We start from the raw sequence: 18303 nt of genomic DNA, 5'->3' as shown, positions 1-18303 counted from the left end.
TAGAAGATCCCAGAGGAGAGGGAGAGAAAACCTCCGAGAAAGCAAAAAGTGCCCGAACTCACTGAGCTGAGTTGACAGGTCCACTGTGAAAATGATTCGAAGTTCTAGGAAAACACTTCTGTGTGACGGGATAAGCCAAACACACACAGATTATTCTCTGCCAAGCAACTTCATAACAAATCCTATAGCTAACACAAAGGCAATCCAAAAACAAACTGCGAACAAATTTACTTACATTCTTTTGGAGCATTTCTGACACAAATCTGAAAGAACACAACAAACAAGAAGTTAAAAATTTAGGCATTTTCAAAAAAAATTTTTTTAAGCATGAAAACATAATCTTTCCATGTCCTGTTTCCCATGCAAACATTTCCAACACTGCACATCTTTCACCACCACTAATTAGTGATTAACAAGTAGTAATTACTCTGCTTTCTCATTTGCAGAGATGGAGTGCAAAATTGCAGGGGAGCACAATTTTATCATATAACATCGGCTGAGCTGTTCACAAGGGTTCCCACAGCACTCAAGCCATTCTCCCAGCCTGAGCTGGGTTCGGGGGAACATCGCAATATGTGATGCTACAGGGATATTAAAGCCCTGGAGTTCTGTGCACTCGGAAGCATTTAGAAGCCATGGGGCTCTCTGCTCCTGATTTCCCTTAAATGGAAGCTACTTGCTTACACAATATCCTCCTTTATTCCCAAGACAGTGTCCTACTCCACCTGGATTTGGAGTAAGGCAGACGAAAAAGTCAGAGCTGGTTGTGCGAAACACATGAGGGTGGGTGTGGAGATCTTACCAATTATAGCTGCAGGGATGGTGGAATCTGCATGGCCTACAAAACTGCTAATTCTGCCCTGGTTGGTAATGTTTACTAGTCAGAGCTTTCTGCCTTCCGTATTGTTTCAGAATAAAATGTGAATGAAGGTTTACTATAACCACAAACACAAATTCATGGAAAAGTAGAGCTGATGACCAATGGTAAGGGGAAGGCGTTGCTTCCTTATTCCTGGGAGTGGGTGGCAGCCCCTTGACCTCCCGTTCAGAGGACACCCTAAGGTGAAGGAAGCCTGGGGAACAAAGAAAAGTGGGACTTCTAAAACTTGCATAGGGATATGTTTGGACTTGGAGAATATTTAAATCTAAAGAAATTTCTTGTATGTATATTTCTTGGGTGCTGAGTGTCATATAACACAACTTCTTGTCAAATCCTTAAAGCACTATGGAAAAGCCATAAAAGCAATGTAGAAAAAGTACCAATAGGATCAGTAGACTATCCCAACATAAGATAAAAATCCATGTTGTTCAAGGGTCAACTGTAATTTAATAAGTAAGCCATTGGACACTTAAAGCAAGTCCAATACACAGGAGTAGACCAGGTCTATAATAGAGAGAGTAAATCATTCACTTCAAAAAAGAATCCCTCAGGTTATGTAGGGGCTTACCCTAGAATTCCTATAACAAGTTCCCAGAAGCTTTAAACTATAATTTGCTATGCAAAAATAGTATTGGCATACAACTTTTTTAAAGGACCCGGCGAATTTCATAAAGGTGGGCAAACCCACATTGCAACATTTGCGCACACGATGCCTGGTGCAGAGGTTTCCTCCCTGTCTCCAGCACCATCAGTGCAGCCGAGGGGATGCCTTCCAGACAAATCAAGACAAACATACCTCTCTGTTTCCTCAATTGATTCCTCAGTGGTTTCCTTATATTCTGGAAAAGTGTCATTCATATCCATGCTGACTTTGCCCACAAATGCCCGCTGCCCAAATTTATCTGAGGCACACACAAAAAAATCTAAAGTCACATGTCTTTCCCACACAGTACCTCTTCTGAGACTTTTAAAAATTTAAAATCATTATGAAAACATAGATGAGAATGTTAAAGATGATCCATTAAGAAGAATAACAACAAAACCCCACTAAGATCTGTAAGTAGTAAATAGTCTTCCATCCATTGCTTCAACCACTGCCTCCCCCACCCCCACTTCCAGGCTGGTCAGGCAATAATTGGGTGTTTTGCACCTATTATTCAGCTTTTTCCTTTGCTTACACAGGTTGTCTATATTTTTACTCAAGTCAAAACTATCCTTGTTCCCATATTATCATATGGAGAGGGGACAGCCTCAGGCCCTGGTGAAACACTCTATTCAACATGTCAAGGTAGACATGTCCACATGTCTACACCTTTTTCTTCTTTATTCCTCCTCTTTTGTCTATGACTCACAACTTCCCTTCCATTTTCTACCATAACACTGTCCCATGGATTGAGTCCCTGTTTATACTTTTCTCCCATTTTACAGAAAAAGCGGCATGGTCTAGTGATAAGAAAAAGGGCACCGGAGTTTGATGGCCTTGGTTGGACTTGACTCCTTCTTCCTCTGTTACTTCCAGGATAGTGGATATTATTTGTTTAAGGTCTAAATGGCTATGTGTTCAGTGTCCTGTGCTAGGTTCAGGGTTAGAAGGAACATACCCCGTAGCATACATAAAGTATCTGGCACATGCTTAGAGAAGATATTGGTGCTATTCCTAACTGTAGCTATGCCAATTTTATTACCTGTAACAAAAACTGTATTTAGTCCTACTAGCAGCTCTTAGCACTGAAGAACCTAGTCCTCTTTAGAGGTTCTAGAGGGATTCTGTTTCAGTTAGGAAGTTCAGTGTACTTTGGGCATTGTTAATTCTTTTTATAGTGTCTCCACTTCTGTTATAAGAATCTTACAGAAGTCTTTCTGCCTCTCTCTTTCCCTGTAATTCATTTTAATAACTGTCTATTAGATTACTCTTTCTTAAAACACCACCTTCATCACATACTTCATCTAGCTCGAAACCTTCTTTGAGTTTTTGATGCATATTCAAAAATGAGAACATGAATGTTGATGCGTATTCTCTCTACAGTCTGAACCATTCCATCCACCCAACCTGCTCACCCACTGCACCCTCCACACAATGAATCCCACCCCCTGGTTCAGCTACTCTGTTACCTGCTTCCAGTGTCCACTATAGACATTCCTGCCTCCATGACATTGTTCATGCCATTTTCCCTGTCTGGAGGACATTTTTCTCTTTTTCCATTTTATCTTTCCTTCGAAGCCAAGTTTTTAAATCTCTTCCCTTCTAGGAAGTCTTCCTAGATGTTCCAGTTCTGGGTTCTCTATCTCTTCCCAAAACAGCAATAGTTATTTTCAGCATCATGCTTCAGGCCTTTGGCATCAATGATCTTGGTCAGCAAGCAGTAGTGTCATCATATCAGCCAACAGCAATTACTGAGTAAGCTGCTATATGCTAGGCACTTTGTATAAAAGTTTCAGAATCATCGACCTAATTCAAGTCCCAGCTCTGCTAATTAGCTGTGTGACCTGGGTATGTTTTGTAACCTCTCTGAGCATCAGTTTATCAATTTGAAACATGAGGATGTGATAACTCCCTCAGAAGGCTGTTTGCAACTTAGCTGACATAATCCACGTAGAGTGCTTTGCACGATGCCAGGCATCTTAGTAAGAGCACTACAGGTGTTCCTAAAGTTACTAACCAATGTGTGCAGTTATTAATCAATTAGTCCTATCTGTCAGCTCATGGGCAGAAACTATGTTCTGTTTCGTCTTGTTCCCAGAAATTTGCACAGTGCCCTGAACCTAACCAATAGCCAATTCTTATGTCTGTTGACTATAACACACTATTGCCATCACCAGAATTAATAAACCCACCCCCAAAAGCCCTAAATTAATACACATAATTCTGGAACCAAAAATCATAAGTAAATAACCAAATTCTTAAATAATAAAAAACATTCAGGGACCACAGTAATACACAGACACCTAATTATTTGCAAGAGATGCAATGCTCAAATTCCAGCAATTAAAAGCCAAGTCTGCCCACAAGAATAACTCACTGCCAGAGATAGCCTGGTTGATTTTGTTGGATGTGCCCATAAATCATGCTTTCATCTCCTCACCTGTAATTTCCGCAAGGAGCAGAGATGAGTCAGTGTAAATTGTTGCAAAGTAGCAAGCTGTGGTTGTTCCATTCTTCAGCGTTCTCCTCTAAAAATAAATCACAAAAACCATGAGTCGCATGTGCCAAGAAAGTCACATGGGGTATACAGATGAAAATAGAATCTTAGTTTTTAATTTGAAAATGTTTTTATTTAAAGGTATGTCATCTCAATATGAAATACAGTTAAGGTAAGTGGCAGTACTGACATTTCAAAAGTGTGAGCTGGAAAAGTTGGCACTTTTGATTTCCTAGATTCACACAGTTCTGTTTTGTAGAATTCATAAAATGTGATGCTAATTAATTCTTTATCTTTTAGGTTTGTGTAAGGATATGCAAAATTTATTGCATAAAGGAGTGAATAAATGAGATTTTTCTGTCTATTACAGTGGAAAAGAATTCAGCCAGACTTCTAGTTCACCCTGGCAGATTGGTCACATGTATCTATGTCTCTTCCTGAGCAAATTTCCACTAAAATAACAGTAAAAAAGTACAAAATTTATTACCCAACAAGAAGAACATAAGAAGAGACATGAACAGAAGAAACATTTCAACATCCCCTTGGAAGACAAAGAATATAGACGAAAACCTAAGTGCAACTTTGGAAGAGAAAGAACAAGAAACATGTGGTTGTTAACAGGGAATGGGCTCAAAGTCTGTCTACAGATGATGAAGCCCTGGCAGGACCCTCTTCCAAGACGCCTAATCTGTTCCTTGCAAGAGAGATGTACTCTTTGTAGAACTTGGGTGGTATTTAGAGGATAAAAGCCCCAAAGGACAAGATGGGACACGGACTGAAAAGAAGAGGTTTAAGAGCAAATCTGGCTCATCTCCAGGGTCCCTCAGTCAGCTTTTCCAGATTGCCACATGTATTACACCCACCACTCCTGGCCAGACTGAAGGACTCTTACCTGAAGAAGATGAGTTACTCTACAAGAAAGACATCCTCACAATGACAAGTGGGGCCCACAATTGAAAAGGCTGTTCACTACCTCCACTGTTTCTCCTACACTGAAGTTCACTAATAAACAAGAACTACCCCCACCCAGATCTTCCAGTTGATACCTTAAGGCATCAAACTTAAGTATGAATATATGCTCAAGCTTCAACAGACACTGAAGGAGAGCTGCTGTGAAAAGGAGAAGGAGAAGGAAAATATTGGAGGAAACAGGATCAGCAAGAAGTGAGATTAAAAACAGTATGATTAACATTCTGAAAGAATTAAAGAAGATATCGCATCCATAAGAACAGAATGCTATGAAAATCAAAGAACAAGAGTTCTACAAAAGTAAAAGTTTGATAAGTAAAATTTAGAAGTCAATAAAAGTGTTGTAGGATAAGTTAAAAGAGAATCCCTGAGAGGAGAAACACTTTGAACTTAAACAATAGGGAAGAGCACGCCCATATCTCAGACAGCAGTCTCTACTCTGCAGCAGCCAATGGGTGAAAAAAGCAAATGAGAGCCCAGTGATGTCAGTCAGTCCCAAAGGACAAGAGAATTTGAAAAGCTGAAATTTTATGTTAATCTTTTCAAATTTTAAGACACTTTGCACGTGAAATAAAATGCATCTGCCTGCCAATAGAGGATGATTAGAACCTGTCAGCTACAGACAATGATGAGCTGTCTGTCTGAATCACAAGTCCAGGAGGAAAGCTGATACCATGACACAGACATCAAATTCAATCTCCAGCAACTCCTAAAGTGTCTGCAGTCGGTGTACTCAGTAAATATTTATTGAATAAACACCTGAGGAAGCTGAATGACTAAGCAACAAGAGACATAAATGAACTAAAATTAGTATTCTTAGATAAATAGGACATGATGTTCGTGAAAGAGGACAGGCTATTATAACAGCAGAGTGAATCAATGACTTGAAAAATTGGACTATGGTGTTCTTGAAAAATGTGATACAATAGGTGTAAAGAAACTTTTTTGGACTAATAAAAATCTTCTAAAACTGGATTGTGGGGGTGGTGGCACATTGAACCTTAAAATTAGTGAATTTGTGATATGTAAATTATATCTCAATGAAGTTATTTTTAAAAGAAAAAATAATGAGATATAAAAGTATATATAGAAGTATCAACATTTTTCTGATAGGAGTTACCAAAAAAAAAAAAAAAAGAGAAGACTGAAGGGAAGAATATATTCAGAGAAAAAGAGAAATTCCCTAACTGAAAGACAGACAGGAGTTATCATATTGAATGAACTACATATTAAAGATAATGAACAAAAAAAATCTGTAAGTGAAATTTTAGAATATCCTGAAGGCCAGCAAATTAGCCAGAATGGAATGAGAATCAGATTGACCCCAGCACATTGGATGCTGATGGGAAAATCATGCCAAATACCATTTTCTCTATGATGAAATCACACCATTTAAGAGTCAGAACAAAGTGAAACCATTTTTGATAATTCAAGGATTTGAAAGGTTTATCACCCACTTTACTGAAAAAAGAATCATCAGAGCTATATTCCAAGAAAATAAAGAATGAATCTAAGAGAAAGGGGATCCAAATAACTAATGAAAAAGTAAAACTTGGAGGGGACTTCTGGTCAAGATGGATGCATAGGTAAACACGGATCACCTCCTCACTCAGCCACAGCATAAGTTACAACTAAAATACAAAACAACTATCACCCAGAATCATCAGAAAATTAAATAGTATTGAAATCTGACAACCAAGAAATTAAAGAAGTCATATTCATCAAGATGGGTAGGAGGGGTGGTGACACCAAGATGCTTAGAGACACATGGAGATGTGGAGATGCAGAACAGGCAGTCCCACACCCACGAATGGTGGGTAAAAATTGTAAGAATACCTCAGAAGCAAGGGATCCCAGCCCCACACCAGACCACCCAGCCCAGGTTCCAGTGCCAGGAAGATAAGTCCCCATAACTTTGGGCTGCAAAAACCAGTGGGGCTTGGGGCAGCTGAAGAAACTGTAGGATTCTCCAAAGTCTCCTCTTAAAGAGCCTTCAACAACTTAGAACTTACACAGACTCACTCGCTCTGGGCTCCAGCACTGGGGTAGTAGCTGGAAGAACACCAGTGGCATACAGGAGAATCTGAAGTATCTGGCATCAGGGAAAGTACCCAGGGACAGCTTCTTCCTAGACAAAACTCCAGAGGCCAGGCAGTGGCATTGTCCCCTTTCTGAGCACTCCTCCACACACAGAGCACAGAGTAGGGACACAACATCAGACATTCCATCAACCTGGTTTGTACAGGCTGCCCCTCACTAGTGATTACCTAAGGCTCTGTCCCATTGAACTTACTGGTGTGTTTTTCTACAATAGGCCATGCTACTAAGACAGAGAGTCAAAGCAGCTATACCTAATACATAGAAACAAACACAGGGAGGCTGCTGAAATGAGCAGACAAAGAAATATGGCCCAAATGAAAGAATAGAATAAAACCTCAGAAAAGGAACTGAACAATAAGGAGATAAGCAATCTATCAGATGCAGAATTCAAACACTGACTATCAGGATGCTCAAGGAACTCATTGGGTATTCAACAACATAAAAAAAGATCCAGGCAGAAATGAAGTTTACAATAAATGAACTAAAGAAAAATTTACAAGAAACTACCAGTGGAGTGAATGGACCTGAAAATCAAATCAATTATTCGGAACATAAGGAAAAAAAATATTCAATCAGAGCAGCAAGAAGAAAAAGGAATAAAAAAAAAACAAAGATAGGCTAAGGAGCCTCTGAGACAACTTCAAACATACCAACATTTGAATCACAGGGGTGCTGGAAGGAGAAGAGAAAGAACAAGAAATTGAAAATTTATTTGAAAAAATAATGAAGGAAAACTTCCCTAAATTGTGGAAGGAAATAGACATTACAAGTCCAGGAAGCACAGAGAGGCCCAAACAAGATGGGCACAAAGAGGACCACACCAAGACACATCATAATTAAAATCCCAAAGGTTAAAGACAAAGAGAGAATCTTAAAAGCAGCAAGGAAAACTAGACAAAGGAGTTCCTGTAAGATTATCAGTTGATGTCTCAAAAGAAACTTTGCAGGCTAGAAGAGACTGGCAAGAAGTACTTAAAGTGATAAAAATCAAGGACCTACAACCTAGAGCACTCTATCCACCACAGCTATCATTTAGAATTGAAGGGGAGATAAAGTGCTTCCCAGACAAGGTAAAACTAAAGGAGTTCATCATCGCCAAGCCATTATTACGTGAAATATTAAAGGGACTTATTTAAGAAAAAGAAGATCAAAACTATGAACATTAAAATAGCAATAATTTCACACCTATCAACAATTAAATGTAAAAAACAAACTAAGCCAACAAAAAGAATAGAAACGGAATCATAGATATGGAGATCATTTGGGAGGGGGTTATCAGTTGGGAAGGGGAAAGGAGGGAATGGGGGAAAAGGTGCAGGGAATAAGAAGTACAAATTGTAGTTACAGAATGGCCAGGGGGATGTTAAGGATAGTATAGGAAATAGAGTAGCCAAAGAACTTATATGCCCGACCCATGGACATGAACTAAGTTGCAGGGAGTTCCTGGAGGGAATGGGGGTACCAGGTGGAGGCGGACAAAGGGGGAAAAGTTAGGGCAACTGTAATAGCATAATCAATAAAATATATTTATAAAAGTAAAAACTCATTGTTTAAGTACAGGTGTTGAAAATAATAAACTGGAATTAAATAAAATGAATTTTAAAATATTAAATTCAAACATTAAAACTTATTTATGTTAAATTAAGTGGAGATGACACCTAATAAATAAACTGAAACTAAAACCTCAGAAGATATATCACAGGACTTGGTGAAGGGGCCATAACATGAGAAGGGAAGGGTATGTAAGATTCTTGTCTCATTATAGAGAAAATGATAGACTTGCTTAACACTTTTAACAACTTAGTCTAATAGAGATGTGAAAAGTGTCCTGTGCAGATATCCATAAAAATTGACCTTTAGTTGTGTCATAAAATAACAGTGAATTAATTGCCAAGAAAAATAATCATAAAAATTACATTCACTAACCAGAGTAAAATAAACTCCAAATTCAAATGGAAGTACAATTACACGTTTTCTAAATTCTCAAAAATTTAAATACCTTTCTGAAACCTGGGCTTGAAAATGAAATCAAAGTGGGAAATTTCAGCTATTTAGCAATGAGGACAATGAAAATACTACCACTGGAATGGGAGAAAAAGGGAGAAAACTGTACTTGAACAATGATTTAAAAAAATAGAAAAAAAATACCACCCATAAATGTCAAAATCTATGGTGCAAAACTGTGGTCTTGATTGCCCGTTTGTTGAAATATAGATCTAGATCTGTTTTCTGAGGGAGAAAAAAATGAAAATGTCTTGACAATATTCATCAGTACTGCCTTAGCATAGCACCCCTATGCCTTGCCAGGTGCAGTCTTCAGCCTAAGGACACGTTCTAGTTAACAAATCTTAATTTTTACACAGCTGTCAACCACACCCTTGGCTCATGCAGTTCTTACAGTGTGTGGTCCTGCTCATGAGCAGAAATATCGGCTACATGAACTGTAAATACTTGTTGAAAATAACACCCATTTTGTACTCACTGACATCAAATTCTTACCCAAATCCTTGACTTAAGAAATAAAACTTATGGAGCATGGCCTGAAGGATACATAGTTCTAGATACTTTCTCTAAACATAAAACACTGGTATACCTGGACCTTTAGATACTATAGTACCTTGACAATATATATATATACAACATAGCATATAACTACATTGGAATATTGGGTATAATTTTCTTAAATTTCAGTATGAAAAATAGATATGCTTTATTTCCCTTAACAATTTTTTTTAAATCACAGTGTAGAATTCAAAACTGATTTCCCTCTGTGGTCAACTGCTAGACACTTAAAGCCAAATTTGTGACAAAAAAAACATGGCATACCAAGAGCCATACCAGCTCTTGGCTTTATTTTATTTTTCCCCTCCTCTTTTTTCCTTTGCCATGATTTTGTGACTCATTTTCTTCTGTTGGATACTATGTGATTTTAAGATATCTCAAACCATTTTTAGAATAATGCAAGGTATTATAAATTTTGAAAATAAAAAGATTTGGTGTGGTTAACACAGTTCATTAACACAATGCACTGGCAATTCCAGACACAGATTTAGTCCTTCTCAATTTTTCCGGTGTCATGTGGATGCATGCGAAATATGTAGGATCCACAATTACACTGAATGTATAATTGAGGCAAGTGTCTAGATGATAGCACTTGTTTTTATTCTTTCAGGTTTGAATGATATAAGACCAGAGAACTGGCAGGATAACTGGTCACAAAATGTGGCTTATAATAGTGTCACCATCACATAGCCATCACTTTAGGGGAAAATTCATCAATAGGTCCAACAAAAATGCAGGAATATTCAGACTAAGTGTCCTGAAGGATAAGAGGTACTGGTCAGATAAAAAGGTATTTGCAACTTTAATTCTCAATTGCAGAAGCCGTTTCTGGTTGCTAAATGGACTGGGCATAGGGTTGGTGGAGAAAGACCAGAAATGATTTTCTAAGAGAGTAAGAGGAAGGATATGTTCAGAGCCTTCAACGTAGGGCTGGCAGACAACACACTACAGCCTCTGTTCAGTGACTGAACTAGCATAGTTCCCTCTAGTGGTGATAATGCTGGTCACATTCCCATATGCCCTGTAATGGAAACATCCTATTTTCCTTCCTTGTGAAGCTACCAAAATAGCATGACATCCTTATGATTGCAATTTAAATTTTTAATTTTACATTTCCTTGGGTATTTTTTAAAGCAAACACATAGAGTGCTTACCATATGTCAGGCACTATTCTAAGAGCCTTACAAATATTAACTTGCCTAATTATTGTAACAATTCTGTGAAATAGGCATGATCATTATCTCTATTTTTTTACATATGGGGAAGACGAGTTGCAGAACTTTCCAAAGGTTGTGCAGCTATTCCATATGGTCTCCAGAACAGTGTTGTAGATTAACAGGAGTAAGAGAACACACATATGCATTAAACCCAAATTTAGTAAAGTAAAACACTAAAAGTAAAAGACAGAGAGTCATGAGAGCCCACCAGACTGGGAGCTTGGGAATTCAAACTCAAATTCTCTTGTTGCTAGTGACAAGCTCTGTAGTGAGGTGGTCACAAACTCTCTGGGATGTGAAAGACTAAGAAAATCTCAATGGTCCATTCTAGCCTTAACTGCCTGTGTTTTACACTTAAAATTTGCCCCAAGAAGTGAATGTTTCTACAGGTGACCAAACATAGTACACGGAGTCTCACAAGTAGGATACTTACAACAACTCTAGTGTATACTTCTTCTGCAAAATCATTGCTCTTGAATTTGAGTTCCGTAGGAAACGTGTATTTGGTCAGCCACTCCAGAAGCTGCAGGTCCATATGACTCCCAGCAAAGTAATACTGAGGGGCATGGATATGTGTATCAACCAGTCCAGGCATGAAGAATTCACTGAAAATGAAGATGAGAGAAACAGCATCCTTAGGCATTTTCCGTATCTTTGAATCATGTTTTCTCTTGGCAATGATTGAACTGTTCACCCCCATAGGTTTAGAGCTGAAGCCATCAGATGAATCAATTCTCCTCTTATTTAGAGGTCAAGAAATCAAAATGAAGCTCTGCCCAGAAAGACATAGCTCCTAACTTGAATGGCTGGTATGAGGTTAACCACAGATGAAGAAGGGAGGGAAAAGCACAGCGCTGGACAGAAGCAGAGCAGTCAGAGCACAAGAAAGGAGTGAAGCAGTGCTTTCATTCTATGACTTTGTTCTCACAAGTTAGGGTTGTAAGGCAGGGAAAAAATGATGAGAGAGGAGGTCTTCAAATCTTCTAGAGTCATGCTGAGGAATTAGACACAAGCCACTAAGGATAACTGAAGAGGAGACGTGAAGATACCATTGCAATGCTAGGTGAGGCTTCTGATCACTCCTGCTGTTACCCTGATCCACCAATCAATTTTTACTTTTCTATGAACTCTTCTAACAAAAAACCCTGGAAAGATGTTTCTAAGAGTTTTCAGAGGCACTACCCACAGAACTGAGGTAGCCCAGTGCTAAGAGATATTCAAAGCTTTTTTAAAAAAACTATTTCTGTTCATCAGTATTTATTGTGTTTAATGTCAATGAAACAGATATTTGTTAAAAGATACTATGTACCACCATCACCCCAAATAAATACTATATTTTTTATATATATAAAGCATTTGAACTCAAAACTTGACCTAACAAAAAATTCCTTATACTACCAATTCAAATGTATACCACCTCAGTGGAAAACAAATAAAAACATGGGTATCTATAAATGCTTTATTTTTTAAAATGATAACTGGAAATAATAACAATAATGATAATGATGATGGCGACAACAGGTAATGTTTACTGAAGATGTACATGTACTGGACACTGGGCACAGCATTCTATATGCATCATCTTATTTTTTCAGTACAGGGGTTTAGTATATACATTCTTGACTCAGGCTGTCTGATTTTGAATTCATGCCCAACCATAAACCAGCAGTGGGATATTCAACATGTAATTCAATCTCACCGTGGGTCAGTGTCCCCTATGTAAAGTGGAGATAGGAGTGCCATGAACAGGGCTGTTGTGAGGAATGAGTTAGCATGTGTAAAAACAGTACTTAGAGGATGCAAAACACTCAAAAAAGATTAGTTGTGATGATGATGTAATACTCACAACAAATCTATGAAGTAATACTGTTATCCTCATTTACATAAGAGTAAACTGCAGCTCAGGAAATTTAACTAGCTTGAAAAAAGTAATTATTCAACTAGTCAAATAGATTCAAACCATGGCAGTTGTCAGTGACTCAGGACCCTTGGCCATTACTCTCCATGTGTCAGAACTGTTCATTCAATTTCAAAATGAAGAGTAGTGACAACCTGTAAGCAAGGCAAAAAGGCAGTGCTGAGGGGACATGCAGAGAGGGAGGGTGAAATATGGATTCCCTATAGGTGTTAGTTACTGACCTCTTCAATCCTTGTGTCTCTACCACCACTACCTTGTGTCTCTACCACCAATGGAAGTGTGACTTCCTCATATACTTGAATTGTTCAATTAAATATTATTTCCCAAGTTTCTAATATGTTTTAAAATCTCTACTAAGCTTTGTGGAGTTTTTAGAGAAAGAAGGCGTCTTGTTGCCCTCAAAGAGATTATAACCTAGTTAGGAGATTAGGGGTGAGTAAGGGCTTATGTGTATGTGTGTGTGTGAGAGAGAGAGGGAGAAAGAGAGAGAGAGAGAGACAGGAGGTATAAAAAAAGGGATACGTATAGTGGTCAAATTATAAAGGGTTTAAGTGAGCAATTTCATGCCTAGTAATATACCCAAATGAAATAGTAAAAACAGAATGTTCATAGCAGCTTCAAATTGGAAACAATCTAAATACCACAGGAAAATGGATAAACTTTGGTATATTAATACAATGGAATATTATTCAGCGGTGAAAAAGAATGAACTACTTATTGCTATATACAACAGTGTGAGTGCATCTCAGAAACATTACGATAGGTGGAAAAGTCCAGACACAAAAGAGCACATATTGAGTTATCCCATTTATATGACATTCAAAAACAGGTAGAAGTAATCTATGTGACAGAGACCAGATGGGGTTGCCTATGGGGGCTGGAGTGTGACCAGAGGGGCACAAGGCAACTTTCTAGGATGAGAGGAATCTTGATGGGCATGTTGGTTACATAGGTATATATTTATAAAGCTTTATTAAATTATACCTAAGGCCTATGCATTTTACTATATTAAATGTTTTCTAAATAATAACAATAAAAAACTTTTTTTAGAAAGGGTCTTGAATACTCAACTTAGTGAATCGACCTATATTTGTTATTCTATAGCCAAGAGTAAGGAAATCATGAGGATGTGCATTTCTCTATTTTTTATTTTCTTGGTAGAACTGTCACATATTAAACATCTGGTTTAGAAGATCTGATGGTCACAGGCATGTGCGAAAAGACTCTTTCAATCTCTAAAACATGAGATTTCTGAATAGAGATTATGGTGACAGAAAAAAAAGGAAATGAATATGAGAGAAAGAACTTCATCTTTAATTAGGAAGCAAAGGAGAGAAATGAGTCAAAGAGAGTAAGTTTTGAGCATGTGAGGCTGAACACATAACATAAAGTCAAAGAATTTAGAAAATCCCATTTGAGGGAACGGTGATGTCATATTAAGCCTTGAGTCAAAGTACGACCCTCAAGTTTTTTAAAAGCAATTGGAAATGTGAGCTAAGAGGTCGCAGAAGAGTTAAAGATAGGATTCAGATTTGAGTCTCCTTGGTGTAGGTAACTCTAGATGCTGGTGGGGCCAGAGGTTTCTGTAGAGGGAAGAACAGAACTCAAACTTGAGCATTCCTCTCCTTTTCCCCCTCTTTAGCAGTTGGACACAACAAGGTTTATTTGCACCACTTGTTTTTTTTAATTGAATTTATTGTGGTTTTAAGTGTACAATTCTATAATACATCACCTGAATATTGTATTGTGCGTTCACCACCTAAAGTTTAATTTCCTATCACCATTCGTCTCCTGTTTAGCCTCTTCTACATCTCTCCACCCTGCTTTCCCTCTGGTAATCACTATACTGTTGTCTATGTCTATGAGCTTGTTTTATTTTTACTTTTTTGCTTAATTCCTTCGCCTGTTTTGCCTAGCCCCCTAATCACCCTCCCCGCTGACAGTTGCGGATCTGTTCTCTGTATCTATCAGTGTGTTTCTGTGTTTATTTTGTTAATTAGATTCCATGTATAAGTGAGATCATATGCTATTTGCCTTTCTTCGACTGGCTTATTTCACTTAGCATAATACTCTCCTGACCCATCCACTCTGTCGCCAAAGGTAAGGTGTCTTTCTTTTTAACATCTGCGTATTCCATTGTGTAAATAAATGTACCAGGGCTTTTTTAGGCACTCATCTATTGATCGGCACTTGGGCTGCTTCCAAATCTTGGATATTATAAATAGCACTGCAATGAACATAGGAGTATGAATATCCTTCCACAATAGTGTCTTTGAGTGTACTCCAAGAAGTGGAACAAAATCTGAAATGAACCCACTAGAAGAAATCAACAGCAGGTTGGATAAAACTGAGGATTGAAGCAGTGATCTAGAGAACGAAATAACAGAAAACACCTGTTCACAGGTAAGGTTAACACTCAGGACAGACTTATATCACAGTATATGAGGCAGAATTGTTTCTAGCAGGATCTGGTGAGTCAACCACAAGAAACAAATTTTGAACAAATTATTAAAAAACTACTAAAAGCAGCCCTGGCTGGCATAGCTCAGTGGATTGAGTGCGGGCTGGGAACCAAAGTGTCCCAGGTTCGATTCCCAGCCAGGGTACATTCCTGGGATGCAGGCCATAACCCCCAGCAACCACACATTGATGTTTCTCTCTCTCTCACGCTCTCTCTCTCTCTCTCTCTCCCCCCCCCCACCCACCCTCCCTTCCCTCTCTAAAAATAAATAAATAAAATCTTAAAAAAAAAAAAAACTACTAAAAGCACTTGGAACATAAAATCACAGCTCAAATGCGCTTTCGGAAATAGGTCTTACCTAACTAACCATGCCATCAGAGCAATTGCTCCCCAAAGCACCCTCTTACCCTCCCAACAATTACCTCTACCTTGCTTTCTTTATTTCCTCTACAGAAGGTATACTACCCATCACTATCATGCTTACATATCCGTGCACTTGTTCACACTCTGTGTTCCCCAGGGGCTGTAAACTCTGCGAAGGCAAAGACTTAGTAAATTATTTTCACCCCCAGATCCTAGTCTGTGTACATACTAAGCTCAACAAATATTTGCTGAAGGATTACACAAACAACGGCAGCCTCTAGCACTCAAAACTTCTGTCGTGTCCTTCAGCTTCCCCTCTTTATCTGTCTCCTCCTTCACACCTCACACCTTAAAGAATTTAAAAAGCCTCTCTGTCTCTTGAGGCAGCTTTCTTATCATTTGAGATGAGTTAATGGCATCCACAAAGGGGGTGATGACTTACTGGCGGCTCAGTTCTCTGATATCACATGGCTTGAAGGACCATTCTTTGGCCAGCTTTTCTTGTTGAGATGCTTCTTCTAAAAACACTATCTTTAAAAGAAAGAAAGGAAAGAATCACAAATTAATGAACCATACATAGTCACTCATTGCTACTAAATATATAAATCTTTTTAAAAGAGACTATACTGTGGCTGAGTTAATTTTAAAAGGTATTTGATACCAAATGGGAGTGAGTTTAGAGGCAGAAGGCAGTTGCTTGCCTTTGGCTGCCCAGCGAAGTAAATTGCATGTTATTTCTCCTTTTCTGCCATTCTGTAGGTATAAGTAAGACTTCAAAAATTCTGATTTGAAGATACAGGGTATTTAAAATGGTTAATTGACATTTATTTTTTCCCCACCCCTGACAATGATTAAAGAAAACAGTTGTTTATAGAAAGTATACCTCACTGCAGAGGACTAAGAGATTTTTGTTAGGCTATTATGGGAAACTCAAGTCCAGAGTACTGCAGTAGCGCCTGATGGGGTAATTTATTAACACTAATAATTGCTCATAGTTGCCTGACAATTGAGTCTTAGCATGAACTAGGTTGATATTCTGATAGTAGTCGTCTGCAGTATTCTTCCAGTACTACGTCTCAGATATGAACATAGTGATTGCTTCTATTAGATTTGTGAGGTCTGAAACCCATGGGCCGAAGGTTGGAAACCTTGATGGGTCTCTTAATCTCTCTTGGTCTGGTTTCCCCTCTGCAAACAGGGGGTAACACCAGTACCTACTTTACAAGGCTATTGTGAGGCCTTGAGATCATTTCAGTAAAGAAGTTAGCACACCCTTGGAATATGTTAAATGCTAGATACATTATACCTGATGCTGATAATTTTTTAAGTATAGTGTGATTGCTTTCTCTATAAAAATGGCTTGCAAAGCAAGACAGGGCAAGGAAAAAATGCCTTGTTTCATTTTTTAAAAATGCAATACTGTGAGAAAAATCATTTCATGGAACATGAAATGCTGAAAAAAACTGTTGATAAAATGTATCTAATTAATTAGAAGGCAATATACTGCAAAAAATAATTTGTAGAACTAAAATAAAATAAATGTTAACTTCCTTATTCATTAAAGATACCCTTTCTTAAAAATTAGAATATTTTTAGAAGAGAAAATGAAGATATAATTTCTATAAATAAGGAAAAGTAATTTGATGATTCAAAAAATATATTCAAATAAATAAATATCAAAGCAGACACAAAATTAATCAAAACCCACAAAACAATTTATTACTATATCCCAGAACTGATTTACTATTAAAACAATAATAAAATATTTGTAAAACATGATATTTCCACATTTGAAAATATATTTGAAATAAATGACTTTGAGAAAAATATAAATGATCTAAATATATTCCAGAGAGGTAGGAAAACTGAATGAACTAACTCTAGAAGAAACTGAGAAGTTTTACTAACTCTTTAGGAAATCATATGGTTCAGAACCATGCTGCCTATTAGAAATATAATGTCCATCACAAATGCACATGTAACTTTAACTTTTCTAATAGCCACACTAAATGTTTGAGACAAAACAGGTAAAATTAATTTTAAAATGTTTTATTTAACAGCATAGGTGGCCATGATAAAAGATTAGCATGCCGACAAGAATCAACATAAAGTTATTAATTTTATTTTGCTGGGGTTATTTGGTCTTTAAATTCCTGGGTGTGTTTTGCATTTGCATTTAAAGTATATTTCAACTGGGTAACTAAATTTTCATCAAAAATATTTTATCTCCCAGTCAGTGTACATGCCTGGGTTGCAGGCCATGACCCCCAGCAACCGCACATTGATGTTTCTCTCTGTCTCTCTTTCTCCCTCCCTTCCCTCTCTAAAAAATAAATAAATAAAATCTTAAAAAATATATATTTTATCTTATACTTAGATTTTATATAATTTACAAAAAGTAGATTCACATACCCAGATTGATCCAAAAGCACTTAAAAGATTTCCAAAACTGAGATGAGTATCAATTCTTAAATGGAAAATTAAATTTAAAATAAAAACCAAGAAATTAAAAAAATTAAAACTTTAATTCATAGTCTTGCCACATCTCAAGTGCTTAATGTACTACATTGAACAGCACACATTTAGAGAATTTCTTAGCTAATTTCTCTCCAGCTTACAAAGAATGGATAATATCTGTGCAGGGTAAAGAGCCCCAGGGCATGGAAAAGAGTAGACACCTCTCCATTTTTACA

The 18303-nt window shown here is 37.5% G+C and overlaps 1 protein-coding gene across 1 annotated transcript in view; it reads right to left on the bottom strand.

The window, feature by feature from the left end:
* Positions 1 to 18303, bottom strand: part of GDA (guanine deaminase) — a 77839-nt gene that overhangs the window by 21840 nt on the left and 37696 nt on the right. Inside the window, exons 2-6 of the mRNA XM_028516666.2 lie at positions 16053 to 16141; positions 11302 to 11473; positions 3964 to 4051; positions 1677 to 1782; positions 236 to 263 (exon numbers count right to left, since the gene is read on the bottom strand). Coding sequence (XP_028372467.1) covers positions 236 to 263; positions 1677 to 1782; positions 3964 to 4051; positions 11302 to 11473; positions 16053 to 16141 — 483 coding nt within the window. The remainder of the gene's footprint in view (positions 1 to 235; positions 264 to 1676; positions 1783 to 3963; positions 4052 to 11301; positions 11474 to 16052; positions 16142 to 18303) is intronic.

The sequence above is a fragment of the Phyllostomus discolor genome, chromosome 3 (genome assembly GCF_004126475.2).
Source record: "Phyllostomus discolor isolate MPI-MPIP mPhyDis1 chromosome 3, mPhyDis1.pri.v3, whole genome shotgun sequence".
NCBI classification, from domain to species: domain Eukaryota; kingdom Metazoa; phylum Chordata; class Mammalia; order Chiroptera; family Phyllostomidae; genus Phyllostomus; species Phyllostomus discolor.
Note: the sequence above shows the minus strand (reverse complement) of the source record. Positions and strands in the feature narration are given on the sequence as shown.